Here is a 14,615-nt window from a genome sequence, read left to right as displayed (position 1 = left end):
TGCTGCATCTAATTCTGCAACAGCTTCCAACTTGAGCTCAACAGCATGAGTGTCATCACCCTAAAACAGCACAACAGGTCCATCCTAAACCTAAACCAAATTTTTGGCCATAGGTGCAAGATCACCTAAGATTGCTGGGTTCTCAAGATTGTGGAGTCAGGATACTTTTTGTTTTTCTCCCAGCTTTCTACACTACCTCATCGCTCAGCCTTTAATTCAGAACATCTCGCTATTTTCTTATCCCCAGGAAGTCTGGGGGACTGAGACCCATTCTGGATTTAAGAAACCTGAACAAGCACATACTCCAGGTTAAGTTCAAAATGAATTCTCTCCACACAGTCCTCCCCTTCATCCAAAGGAAAGAAAGGATGTGTGCTTTAAATCTGAAGAATGCTTATTCTTTCCACTGGCATTTTCTGTGCTTTATGATGGACTCATCTCACTATCAATACAGGGCCTAACTGTAGTAGCAGCTCTTCTGAGATAACAGGGCATCAGTTTTCCTTTATTTGTCAAATGGTGACTAACTCAGAAGAAGGTGTACTAACCTCCCTATAAAAATCAATACAAGTCCTATAATCATTAGGATTTGTGGTGAATTTTGAGAAATCCTTTCTAATTCCCTTACAGAAATCAAATTCATAGGAGCTTGGATAGATTCTTTGCAAGCGAATTCTTTCTATCAGATCGAGCGAACACTCTCAGATCCCTTGTATACAAACTGTTGAACATGGATCAGTCAACAGCCAAAGAAATTCTAGTTATATGGTGGCTGTGATTCATATAGTCTCACTAATCTGCTTTCACGTAGTTCTCCTGCAGTGGGGTCTGTGCTCCTAATGGGACCAGCTAATTCAATCCCAAACCAGCTAACTCAATTTCTGACCACCAAAGTGACTTACCAAGTCATGTTGGCAAAAGATACCTCCACAAAGGGTTGGGGAAGTCCATCTGGGGAACTTTTGAACTTGGGGAACTTGGTCATTCATAGAAAGACAATTTCAGCTCAACCTCCTAGGCAACCAGGTATGCTCTTAATAGCCTTCCCTTGCCTCTTCCAAGAAATAAGCATTCACATCCAAATAGACAGCCCAGTAGCCATGTTCTACATGAACAAACAGGAAGGCACAGGGTCGTGGCCTGTCTGCCAAGAGGTGATAAAATTATGGGAATGGGCATGCAGACATCAAGCTGTCCTGCAAGTGGCCTACCTTCCAGGGATCTCCATCATTTAGCAGATCTTGGCAGAGTTTTCCAACCCACGAATGGTCCTAACATCAGTCAACGGCCGATAGACATTTCATTTTATGGCTTTTACAACAATTGACCTGTTTGCATCTGAGCAAAAACAATAACTGGGAAAGTGTTGTTCCATTCTACTAGTGAACTTAGATTTGCTTGGGATATGTTTCTCCTTGACTGGAATAGAGATTTATTTTTTTATTTAGTTTATATTCCACTTTTTCAAAGTAGATGATAGGTATTCCTATGTCCCCAGAGGGATCATAATCTGTTTGTACCTAAGGCAATGGAGGGTAAAATGACTTGCCCTAAGGTCACAAGAAGCAGCAGCGGGATTTGAACTCTGGCTTACTTGGAGCGCAGCCCGCTGCTCTAACCATTAGACAAAACCTTTCCAGTTTTCTGTTTTGCGCTGACTGATGCAGACCCCGACCATGTGGTTGAAAAACTCTGCTGAGGCAATCTGCTAAAGTGATGGAGATTCCCTGGAAGTTAGGTCGCTTGCAGGACAGCTTGATGTCTGCATGCCCATATCATGTATATTTTTCCACCAATTCCATGTATAGCCAGAACGGTGCAAAAAGTGCTCAAAAGACCAGGCCCATATAATCCTCATAGTTCCAGCATGGCCCAGACAAGTTTGGTTCATGTATCTAATACAGCAGTCCAGCAGTCCAACAAGAGGGACATCTGTTTCATCCAAACCTTCATTCCCTCAACTTGAAGGTTTGAATGTTGTGCACTCAATGATTGCTGGATGTGCTTACCAAAAGAGATGGCGGCCATAATAGGGTCTGCCAGAACGCCATCAACTAAAAGCCTGTGCTTTTAGATAAGAAAGGTTCTCCACATAGTATCAACACAGTTCTTTGGATTCCTTCACATGTGAACCTGAAGAGTTACTGAGCTATGTGCTCTCCATTTCTGCTTCAGAATTAGCACTTTATCAGTAAGAGTACATCTCTATGCCAGAGCAGCTTATCATGCTTAATTCGAGGGTAAGCAAATCTCTCATACCTTAGTATCAAAATTCATGAAAGACTTATGGCAGGCAAAACCTTCAGTTGTCAAACCATCTATTTCATGGGTCCTAAACATGGTTTTAGCACAACTAATGAAGCCGCCATTTTAACCACTGGAATCTGCTTCACTCAGATTTCCAATGTGGAAAGTAAAATTCCTTGTAGCAGTCATGTCAGCCAGAAGAGTCAGCAAACTTCAGGCTTTTGTTCATTATCCTCTTTGCCATTCTTCCACAATAGGGCATTGTTCTGCATCTACCTGAACTTTCTACCAAAAATAAAATCTGCTTTCCATAATCAAACCATCGTGTTACTTAAATTATTTTTGAAGTAACATATACATGAAAGTTAGAACGCCCTTCATATCTTAGGTTGTAAAATGGCTTTGGCATATCACAAAAGAACTTGGCCACGTTGTCAGGCTTTGCAGCTTTTTGTCTCTTATGTTTCTAAAAGACTGGACATAGCAGCTGCTAAACGTACTTTGTTCAACTGAGTAGCAGACTGTATCATGCACTACTATAACCTAGCAGGCCTATAGATTCCATGAAGGCTCATCAAATTAGAGCCATGGCTGTATCAGTGGCTCATCTGCGATCCATACCTTTTGAAGACACCTGCAAAGCTGAAACATGGACTTCACTACATACCTTTGTATAACCCATTACTGTCTTTACAGTCTTTCAAAGAGTGACAGTAATTTCAGAGAAGAAGTTTTGCATAAGCCTGTTCATCCAATAGTCTACTCTTCACAGTGCAGTCCAGGTTTCTTATCCAGTAAATGCTGTGCTGCAACCCTCAGCTTGGGATTCCCTATATGCAGTGGGTAATTCAGCCCTACTTATTGACAAAAAAAGCAAGTTTGCTTACTATAAACAGTGTTTTTCATAGATAGCAAGATGAATTAGTCATTCAAAATACCTGCCCCCTTCCCTGGACAGTCAACCAGCTAGCTATAATTGGCTCTCAAATCAACTAAGGGGGTTCAGGAGGCACATGCTTGATAGAGCAAAAGCTCTATTAGCTGAGAGAGGTCTGTTCAGTGCCGCCGGATGACGTCCTCCACATGTAATGGCTATTTCATCCTGTTATCTATGGGAAAACATTTACGACAGGCAAACTTGCTATCTTGTAGGAAAACATTTATTTAGATTTTTTTTTATATATATTCCACTTCTCACACTTTTTCCAGCACTTCAAAGGGAATTACATTCAGGTACTGTAGGTATTTTTGCTTTTTATGAAAGATGTGATCACAATTCATAAAGTAGCTTCCTTTCTTCCAAAAGTGGCAACAGCATTTCATTTGAATCACAGTCTGTTTACCTTCATTTGCTAAGCATGCAGAGTCAGGAGAGTACACGCTGCTGCATCGTTTGGATATAAAGAGAATTCCCTTGAGGTAGCTGAAAGTCATGAATGAGTTAAGGAAATCCGATCATCTTTTCGTATTTAATGCTGCTAAGAAGGTGAGGCAGCTACCAATGCCTCTGTAGCGCATTGGATTAAGGAGGTTATTAAGGCAGATTATATTGATAAGGGTAAAACTTTACCTAAACAAATCAGAGCATATTCTACTAGAGCTCAGGAAACGTCATGGGCAGCACTGCATTTGGTCTCGCCACAGGGGATTTGTAGCACGGAGACATGCTTTTCCTTGCATTCACAGCTAGATATTTCACGTAGATGCAGTTCCAACCAAAAGGTTACTAAGGGCCAAGAGTAACAGATGAGTATGAGAAAAAAATCAAGAGCGAAAGCTTGCTGGGCAGACTGGATGGGCCGTTTGGTCCTCTGCCATCATTTCTATGTTTCTGTTCTTTTTTTTTTGAAGCATTATTGATTGGCTGTAAAGGTCAGAGAAGAAGATTTGTTTGGTTCCAGGGGTACTGTAAACGGGTTTGACAGAATCCTGCCTTGTTCAGTTCCTTAAGTATATCCCACTGGTCTGACTGGATGAAGAGGAAGAGAAATTTCTTCTTACCTAATAATTTCCTTTCCTGGAGTCCAGTCAGACTAGTCCAGGATCCCTCCCTTCACTGCCAAACATTGAATTCAGTAGAACTGTATTAAATAAGTGTATGGTGTGTTTGTGGAAGACTGGTATGTCCATTTTTTTTTAGATTTATAAGTAGTTCTTATTTCTTTTTTTTGTTTTAATTTGAGGCTTGAAAGCTGTTTAAAAAAAAAAAAGTTGAATTATAGAGAAGACATGTTTCCAAAATTAGCTTGTTTCAGGTAAAGTACTGATAAGCAGAAGTTAGCATTAGTGCCTGAAAAGGGTGAAGTCAACTGGTTTGCACTTGAGACTAGCACAAGTGTTTGAGTACCGCATAGCTTGAGCTCACTAAGAGCTGAATGGTGCAGTGGTTCCAGCAGTGGAGATGGCCAGAAGGTGAGGATGAGAGATAACTGGCAAGAGTTGGGGTGGAGGAAGAACACTATGCAGCTGGCTTGAGTTGATTGGAGGGAGACTGGAGCATGCTAGTTGGTGGAATGGGCGGTGGGGTGGCTAGTTTGCCAAGGTAGATGACTGGATGGAGATAGGGAGACAAGTGGGATAACTAGGTGGAGGTGGGGTAGGGGATATTTGGCAAGGAGGGCCTGCTCGAGACATGGAGGTTGAAACTGTTGGGGAGAAGGAGGATGTTGAGAGAGAGACTGCTAGGGATGAGAAAGATTGAGAGGGGACAGGTTGGGGGAAAAGACTGAAAACAAGGTTGGGGGATATTGAGAGTGAGGAAGGTTGCTGGGGACAGATTTGGAGGACAGAAACTAGTGGAGAAAAGGGGAGGACAGAGAGAGGGGACATGGGCACGCTACTGACAGCATGCTTGTGATGGAGGGAGAAAAGACAAACTAGTTTTACTATGCTTTTTTCCCCCATAGACAGAATGGGAAAGCAGTCTTAATAAATTTGGCCTTAGAAGGAGCTGCAGCAGACGTTGGAGGGAGAACCTCAGAAACCTATGGGCCAGTTGCTTTGAGCTATCTTATCCTCTTTCCCCTTCCTCAAACCTCATTTCCCCCCCCCCCTCCCCACCGCAACTATTCAGTTTTAAAGAGGAAGATGGGGAGTTTGCGAGTGTTCTCAGCCCCTGGCTTTAAAGTTTTGCACTGGTCTCTAGATCCAACGAAAATTTATTGAGGCCTGACTTATTACATAGAAATTCACATAATGCATATTTCATAACCATGTGCAAATTTCTGTAACCAAGATGTACCAAGGATCATGAAATGACGTTTTCATGTTCTGGTATGACTTTATGCAAAAAAATAAAATACTTTTTGTTACTTCTGTACTATTAAAATTGTTTTTGTGGCTTCTTTCCCTAGTTTTGCTAAATATCACCTTTTTGCCTTTTTACTCAAAGGAAAGAAGCTTTATGCAACATACTGACCTCACATGGGCAGAGGAACAGGATGAAATGCCAACACTTTCTCCACAGATGCCCTCCCATATCCCCACAGCAAGTCTAGAGGATTCAATCCTTGATCGCCTGATGCCTCAGTTAAGTGCTTGTTCTGAAAAAGCATTTTTTCCCATAGAGCAAGATGCAACAATAACTTCAAACAATGGAAAACCAGAAATTGATAACAAACTTTGCATGCCTGCGAAACGAGGACCTAGCAATAGAAAAACTTCACGATGCATTAGCTTTCCCTGTTCTACTGAGAAGATGGCAAATATCTTTTCACAGGCTAAATGCCAACAGCAAGTACATTGTACAAACTCTCACACATGTCCTTGGGTAGTAGTACCCAGTTCAGCAGATGGCAGCCAGGAGAAGAATAGCATAGGACATAATTTGGAAGGCATGACTAGAAATGGCACAGAGGGCATAAATGTGTTTGACTGGGCCACTAACTGGACTCCAAAAAGGAAATGTGAGAAACACTACCTGAAAGAGGACAATTCCTCTTCAGCCACAAAAAGAAGACGGGCATGCATGGTTGTCATAGAAGGAAAAGAGGAGAAAACAGAAATAGTTTTGGAGACTAGTCTTCAAGCACAGCCACTGACCTCTTTGGAAAGTGATCTCTGTGAGAAACAAAGGCAAGAAGAGCAAGACAGATTATTGGCTTTGAAACTTCAGAAGGAGATGGACAAGGAGATGAGTCAAGTTTACAGACAAAAAGGCTCCCCAGATGAATACTGTCTGCGTGCCAAGCCAAGTTCCAGCAGAGATGGCAATCCTGAGGAGGAGTCAACAGCAAAGAGGGCAAGTCAAAAAGTAAAAACAAATCAAAAATCTCTATCGAGCCAGCCCAAAGAGATGAACTGGGAAATGTCTGGGTACTCTTCAAATGAGAACAGCTGTCCCTCTAGGAACAGCTTTCTGAAATCACCACATGGTGTCAAGCGAGAGCAGGAAACAAAGAGGAACTGTAACAGACGTTCTGACTCTTCAGGGGCAGTCAAAGCACTGCAAGCCAGCAACAAGCAGCAGACAATCCTGGATATGTTTCAGAAAAGGACTGTCACCCAGTAATGGTGCAATAGCATCAGAACAAGGGGATGGGAATAGTGCAGGGTGTGAAATTTTTATTTATATATTTTTTTTTATTACAGGGTCAGGGAGTTTTGTTTAACCATGACTAGCATTTTGTCTGCTTAATGATGGCAACAGAGGACTGCTGGATTTCTGTATGCATAGGGAGAAATTTTTTTGACAGTTACATATCCAACTTGATCCCTCTCCTTCAAAAAGCCTAGAAAAAAGTTTAGTATTTTGTCTTCCCAAAAGCATATTCCTGTCATATGTACCAAGAAGACGTAAAAATAACACCACGTTCAAATGTATATTTGCCATAGAAAAGTGAGTCTCGCACACATTTTTAAACTTTTCTATAACTTCACCAATGATAATTTAAAGATTGAATTTGGTTAGCATCACATGTAGTCCATGTACCGTATTTTTCGGATTATAAGGCGCACAGGATTATAAGGCGCATTATCAATGAGCGCCTGCTAAGGCGTCCAGGTTCATATATAAGGCGCACCGGATTATAAGGCGCGGCTCAGAGCCTTTTTTTTAATCGGTTGCGCCGACCCTTTAAAACTACGGTACTTTTTATTATCCCCCCAACTAAAACCAGATAGTATTATTACAGGATGCGGTGATTTACAAAAGCATTTCCCTGGGTTAACAGCTTGACTGAAATTTGACTGCTTTGTACCCGGTCAGAGCATGCACAGGACCAACAATGCACGTACCTTTACACATTGGGAAAAGCAGGCGGGCTCAGAGACGGGGTTAGGCTGGGGGGGGGGGCGGGGAGGACAAGAGCATGCGAAGTGTTGCATTTTCAAAACTACATGGACTGTTTTGGAGGGGAAAATGTATCTTCAGAAAAAGCAGCTGCAAATCTCTGTGGGCAATAGCCAAAGGGAAAGTAGGCAGATACTTGCCCTTTGAGAACTGCTGCAAAGTCCGCTGATTAAAGCGCCCCTGGGCTTTCCAAGTATCTGCATAGTTGCCCCCGGGCGCAGCGACAGGCAGATCGGCAAGGCCAAGAAAAAGATTGCGTTTAAACACGCTGATGCTCCTCCTCCTTCCTGCCTGTGAGTCCCCGGAAGTAAACGTTGCAGGAGCCGAGTGGGCAGGAAGGAGGGGAAGCATCAGCGCGTGCAGAAGTGGAGCAGCACTTGCGTTTACAGACCGCCGCGAATCTCAAGTCGCAGCGGCCCGAGAAGAAGAAGAGGCCCGGTAGCAGGGCCACTGCAGAGCCCATCCTGCGGCGACCCGCAAAGAGGAGGCCTAGAGGTGAGTGCGAGCCTGTGCTTGAGAAAAATTCATATATAAGGCGCACCGGATTATAAGGCGCACTTCCGATTTCTGAGAAAATCGTAGGTTTTTATGTGCGCCTTATAGTCCGAAAAATATGGTAATTCAAAACACACTACATTTATGAGACTTCATGATATAAGCATATGACAAATTTTCTACTCATTTCATTTTTTTCTTTTCACTTCCTTTTTTTAAACACTGCCTTAATGGTATCTTTCACATCAACCGAAAAATGTTCAGTGAACTGGAAAGTCCACGTAATTGTAATTTGTAACCAAACAGATATTATGCATTGATGTGCATATAGGGACTACTTATCTCTTCAAACAGCAGAGATGATATGAAGTACACTGGTCATTTCATCTTGGATAAAATTATGAAAAAATCTCCCCAATGTCAACGTTCTATTTAAACACTGGGTTGTTTTTGCCACATTTTAAACAAAACAAGGGGACACAATATAGTTTTCATGCCAACTCTGAAGTGAAGAACAACCTCTTAGATTTATACAGCTTTACAAATATGAGTACTTTCCAGCGCACTTGGCACTTCTGCTGTTGATGTGGAGAACAATTGGAGGGACACTATAGCATAAAATGCCATTAAGGCAGTGAAAAGGAAGTAGAAAAGAAAAAAATGAGTAGAAAAATCAAACACTGATTAATTTATAGAAAAGTTTCAAAAATTGTTGCGAGACCCATCTTTCTATGGTGAGCATGCACCAAGTGACACATCATTGTTACACATCCTGTGTTAATGATCCTCAGTAATGGCAAGCCAAGTCCAATAGAACTACATTCAAATGTCTTGTATTTTTTTAGCTTTGAAAGACTGTGAATAGCTTTTCTTTATTTTTAAATTTATAGTTGAATGCTTTTTAGGTTTTTTGTAAGAAGGCCTTCTTCCTCACTACAAAATAAAATTTTCAGCAAATAGATTTGAAGAGATCAAATACAAAAATGGCAAACATTTTATTTTATCTCCATTTTTGTAACACAACTATGATAAAACATTAAGGGGCCCAATATTCAAAGATAGCCGGCTATCTGTTGAATATAACTTACCTAGCTAACTTAGGATATTCAGTGGCACAGCTATGCCACTGAATGTACCCAGATAAGTTCTAGTTAGCCAAATGAGTTATAGCCAGCTAACTTTAGATAGCAGGTCTGACTTATTCGGTTAACTTAACTGGATATGTCCAAATATTGGCATAAGTCCAAATAGCTCCTCCTTGAAACGCCCCTATCCTGCCCACAAGTTACCCATCTAAGTACTTATCTGGCTAAGTGGCGACCACTGATTGCAGTGGGATATTCAGCGATCACCACTTAGCTGTAAAAGTCACTGCATGTCCATCTAAGTAGTGCTGAATATTGGCCCCAAGATATATCGATTGTTTTCAATAAAGTTACAACTGAAATAAATATTTTTGGATAACAGAAAATGCTGGCCTTCAGGCCCCACAGTGCCTCGATTGTTCTCTGATCCTTGTTAAGTATTTGTTAAAAACAAATTGTCCATTTTGGGTCATCTGGAACAGCAGCCAATAGATGCATTTGCCTTTGCAAACTCATTGAGGTACAACTTTATCCATACTGAAACTATTTAAAATTGTTTTATTTTATGTTGCATCATTTCTTAAAAAAGAACTGGTAAAACACAATTTCTGCTTGGCATCTGTTCATTTTTGATATTGTAGATTTCAGTTTTGCAGTGAGTAGGCATCACTGCTGCTTTAATAAATTTGAAAGGGTTTTTTTTGTTTTTATTCCTGTCCTGCCAGGCACATCACTCCCTAATTATAAAAAGAGTGATAGACATATAGATTGTTGGTCATTGATGGCATCAAATTGAGAAACCTTAGATCTACTTGAGTCTGAATGAGAAATGACTTTTTTTGTTAGCAGTCAAATCTTGACTATAGAATGAAGCTACAAGTGATTTGATTTTCATGAGCTCTAATAGATCAGATCAGTGTATTTTTATTTAATGCATTATGCTGCTCAAAAGGATAGAGTTGCACAAGTCAGTGCTCTAGTTGTTTGAACCAAATAATACGAAAATGTGTGTATGGTCCTGAAGGTAGTATCTTCCTTTCAGTTTGCATTTATAACTACGGTTTAAAGTATATATTATGTTGTGATTAGCTCATACCTGTGTGTGTGATTGTGTTGTATATCTGTATTTTTGAGTGCCTTTGTGTAGCTGTTTTTGTTTAGTGTACTTTGCTTGGTGTGTTTGTGTGGAATATGTTGAGATATATTTTCTCCTTATGGGGACAATTTTTGTGGTGAACATTTTTGTGTGCACCTACAAAGTAGTAAAAATAGTAAACATGAGGCAAGATAATTTTCTGTTCCCTTGCTTTTGTTAGTCACCACCATGGCCATGCAGTGATCCCTGTCAGGTGTTTGTAACTTCAATTCTCAAATCCTGCAAATACCTCTGTTTCTCAGTGTATCCACAATAAATGTTAATTATTTGTATACATTGTTCTACATTATGTGCCGGACTTTGAGACCCATGAGTCTAAACAAACCTTCTCTTTTTGCTACACATTTTTGCACTGAAAAGTTCATAATAGCTGCAAAATTCCTTACCTATGCAGCCTTCTTCTGTTGTATCCAGCGAATCCTGCTCATTAGATGTAAGCAGCCACATATGCCTAGGACACCAAATTCTGAAAGCACCCAACAACTAGGACTCCCCTTACTGCTCTCATTTGTGGGGGAGAAACCAACTAGCCCTGGTCCTTTGCCTGTAAACTCCTTACAGCTCTGAACAGCCATTAGGGCTCTGCAAGCGGGATAAATCTGGGATTGGGCAGCTGACAAGGGAGAGGCTGCTGCTGCAATCCAAGCAGTGGCAGGGAGAGAAGCTGCAACTGTTATCTTGTGAAAGTGAGGGTGATACTGGTGGGTGGGAGATGGAAGAGGCTGAAGTTTGAGAGAAAAGGCTGAAGGGAATGGAAGTAAAACAAAATTTGAAAATAAGCAAACAATTATAAGGGGAAAAACCTATTTTTATTTGGCTCATAAAAGCTTGCTAATACCCAAGCTTTCTAAATAGTTTCCCTGCTGCAGAGTGTTGCTTGGAGCAGTGCGTGCTCTCTGCTGAATTGCAAGTGTCAGAGGGAGTGTCAAAAAAGTAAAGCTTTAGCAATTGCTAGTAGGTTTTGGTGGAATTCTTTAGAGCTGGTTGTACCTATACAGCACTCAGTGATTACATTTAACCATCCTTTCTTTCAGCTCACCTCTGGTGCTTTTACCAAACAATATTGTTCACTCCCTTAACTTATGAGACCTGCAGTCTATGGGGAATCTGAGACATGTAAGGCTCAAATATGTTTGGTAAAATTTTTGTATTCTTTGCAAGCTAAAATTCCTAGATCAGTGCCAGATTTTATTAAGCTTTATTCCTATAGACACAGAATGGGAGAAAATTGGGTCCTCAATCTGCAAGAATCCGCTTTACTCCAGGAGTAATGTGATTACTAGAAATAGAATAAAAATTATCTATTGCATCCTGCTGCTCAAATCTGAACTGTTAAAAGTAGTGATAAATCTTCACATTTACAGACAAAAGGAGACAGTGCATTACTTGTAATGCTTTGTCCAGAGATCACCTAACATAGCACGACAGGAAAACTCTAAATCTGAGGTACACTCTTGATGTCATCAATAAGTGGCCTTCAATAACTATGAAGTATTCCTGGCAAGAAAAGAGTAACTTTTTTTTTTTCAGAAATTCAATACAATTTTAATTTTAAAAAAAGCAATAGAAAATAAACATTGCATTCCTGAAAACATCAACCAACAAGCATCTCTGTGCCTGGCTTATTTGGATTCTTTTATTTTTCATAGTTCTAAATTTCTGTGGTTGTTAGTTACGCTAAAGGCCTTGAAAAGTCACATATATCTTGATTATGGAGTTAACACAAGACTATATGAAAATGAAGCCTAGGTGGGGGAGACAAAAAAAAATGTGGTCTAATGAAAAAAAAATAAAAAGTAAGTATAGGCACATTGCTATCTGGCCTGTCCAGAATAATTGACTCCAGTTTGCCTAAGTATCAGGGTTTTACCACCTTTGTTGTCATTACCATATGGAATATGATTAGATACAAATAGAATATTGCAGGTTTAAGTTAAGGTTGCCTATTGAAAGGAAAAAAAATGTTTAAAATTCTACATATTTACTTCATTAATACAAGTGTTGAACAAATGCAAGTTGATATGCATTTATAGTGATCACAGAAAATTAGGAAAACAGAAACACCAGTGATGGTGATTCTTTCAAAATAAACTCAACACTAGGGAAAGAGTTTGAAAATGCTTTTGGTGAAAGAAAAATAAAACATTCAGTCTCTCTATGATCATTTTTGTTTTGGATGAGTACAATTTTTAACCATGCATAAAGCAACACAATTCTCAGCTTAAGGTTTCAAAAATATCAAGATTTAGACGAAAAACCTGTACATGAAAACTTAATATAATCCAGTAGATAAAGAAAAAATGATACTTCCCAACTCCAGATGGATATACTAAAAATCCCTTTTCAAAATACAGTCCAACAAATCTTGACATGATCCATGATTCACATCATCCATGTTAATGCCTTCGTTAGGGGAATTTCTTCACGTCCATAGAACTCCTATCAATATTTTGCTCTTGTAGACTGAAGATGTAGCAGAAAAATCTTTGGCCTATAAAAGAGAGTGAAACCCCCTGCATGCCAAGTTACCTTACAAACCCCAGCAAAAGGTGAGTTTGCAGTCAGAAATATAAGTAAGAACTTCCAGCTAATCTTAAATTAGAGAACTTGCTTACAAAGGTTTAGTCTTTTTGAAAAGTTGTACAACCCTCTGCATCTGTTGGGAGTAGTATTTCAGCATGACTTATATGGTAGGATTAGGTAAAAAGGTAGTTTGAAAGTGTCTCTCTCCCCACTTAGCTTCCCTATAACCACCTATATTAAAAAAAAAAAAAAGAGGTGTACAACCTTAGTTCGCAAGGGTGCCAAAAAAGTCTGTTTGCAAGATATCCACATTGAAATTTCATCACTTATTTGCTTGCATACAGTTGGTCTGTAAATCAGGTTAATTTGCTTAGTTTGCGTTACTAGAAAATCAGATTTGTTTGTGGCCATTGAGCAAGGTTGTGCACTTCTGTCAAAAAAAATTAAAGAAAATGGAGTTCCATTACAATGGATAATTTATTTTAGTGCTTTTCTTTAAAGAGTTTGGCTCTTAATCTCTTCATATGTGCCTGAACAATTGCATTTATGAGGAAATTTTAGGCATGAATCCTGAATAAAATCTCATAATACAATGAGATCTCTCCTACTCTTTCAGTCTGTTTTCAGATTGAATATATCCACTGGCATAAGCTGGAAGCAGCATAAGGAGGTGTTAAAAAAAAAAATTGTAATCCATTTCCAATATTTTTTAAGGACAAAGGGGATGGGCTTGATGTATGTTAAGGAGAGATCTTTTAATTTTGAGATTTGTTACTGTTTCTCTATGACAAGTCAACAGTGAATAGAGATGGTATGCACTCCATCCTAATTGCAACTTGTTGTGTGCCACTTTCTCTTAAGAACATTGTACATAGAAACACTTATTGCATCCTACTGAAGTGGCAGTATCTTCTGAAGATATATTCAAAAACATTGACAATACATCTTTGCTTACTCCCAGGAACTGTTTTTTCTCATTTGTAATATTTTTTCCCTAATCATTCCTGCTAAATCCTATGGCGGCTGTGCTTCTGTGTTTTTCCCAATGCATCTGGAGTATCCCAGTACTTTTCATCCTTGCTGTATAGTCATATAAACCTCCCATTCAATAATTGAAAACAAAAAATATGGCTGCAAGCTGAAAAATTCTGTGAAGTCCTTGAATGAATATATTTAAAGTGGATATTCAAATTATACTTGTGTATTTTTCTACTAATTGAAGCATAGATTACAGTATCTCAGATAAATTTTACTAGCATTGAGCAAGTATGTGGCACTACTGTTTAAACTTTAGATACTATTTGTGTATAACACAATCACTTTTGTGGAATTGTGGGAGTAACTTGTTGATTGGTTCCTATATAGATTGGTTTTTGGGGTTTTTTTAATAATATTTTGACACGGATCTGAAAGTTATGATGTTGTCTTTTTCACTGTTTCCAATTATTTCCACTTTTGTATTAAAAAATTATTTGATTGTAAACTGTGTGCATCTGTTTATTGATTGATTGTTCACCCATCCCATAGGCTCATAACAGAGAACAAAAGTAAACAAAATAATATAATCCAAATAATATATTAAAATGGGACAGACCAACATCACAGACTATACAATCATAGAAACATAGAAATGACGGCAGAAGACTAGTCGATCCATCCAGTCTGCCCAGCAAGCTTCACACTTATTTTTTCTCATACTTATCTGTTTCTCTTGGCTCTTAGTAACCTTATGTTCTAATTCCCTTTCACCCCCACTATTAATGTAGAGAGCAGTGATGGAGCTGCTTCCAAGTGAAATATTAAGTTTGATTAGTTGGGT

The 14,615-nt window shown here is 39.3% G+C and overlaps 1 protein-coding gene across 1 annotated transcript in view; it reads left to right on the top strand.

Moving 5' to 3' along the window:
• RNF168 (ring finger protein 168) overlaps positions 1-7,530 on the top strand; it is a 225,542-nt gene extending 218,012 nt beyond the window's left edge. Inside the window, exon 7 of the mRNA XM_029616843.1 lies at positions 5,639-7,530. Coding sequence (XP_029472703.1) covers positions 5,639-6,757 — 1,119 coding nt within the window. The 3' untranslated portion in view covers positions 6,758-7,530. The remainder of the gene's footprint in view (positions 1-5,638) is intronic.
• Positions 7,531-14,615: the final 7,085 nt, after the last annotated feature.

Source organism: Rhinatrema bivittatum, chromosome 9 (genome assembly GCF_901001135.1).
Source record: "Rhinatrema bivittatum chromosome 9, aRhiBiv1.1, whole genome shotgun sequence".
Lineage (NCBI taxonomy): Eukaryota > Metazoa > Chordata > Amphibia > Gymnophiona > Rhinatrematidae > Rhinatrema > Rhinatrema bivittatum.
Note: the sequence above shows the minus strand (reverse complement) of the source record. Positions and strands in the feature narration are given on the sequence as shown.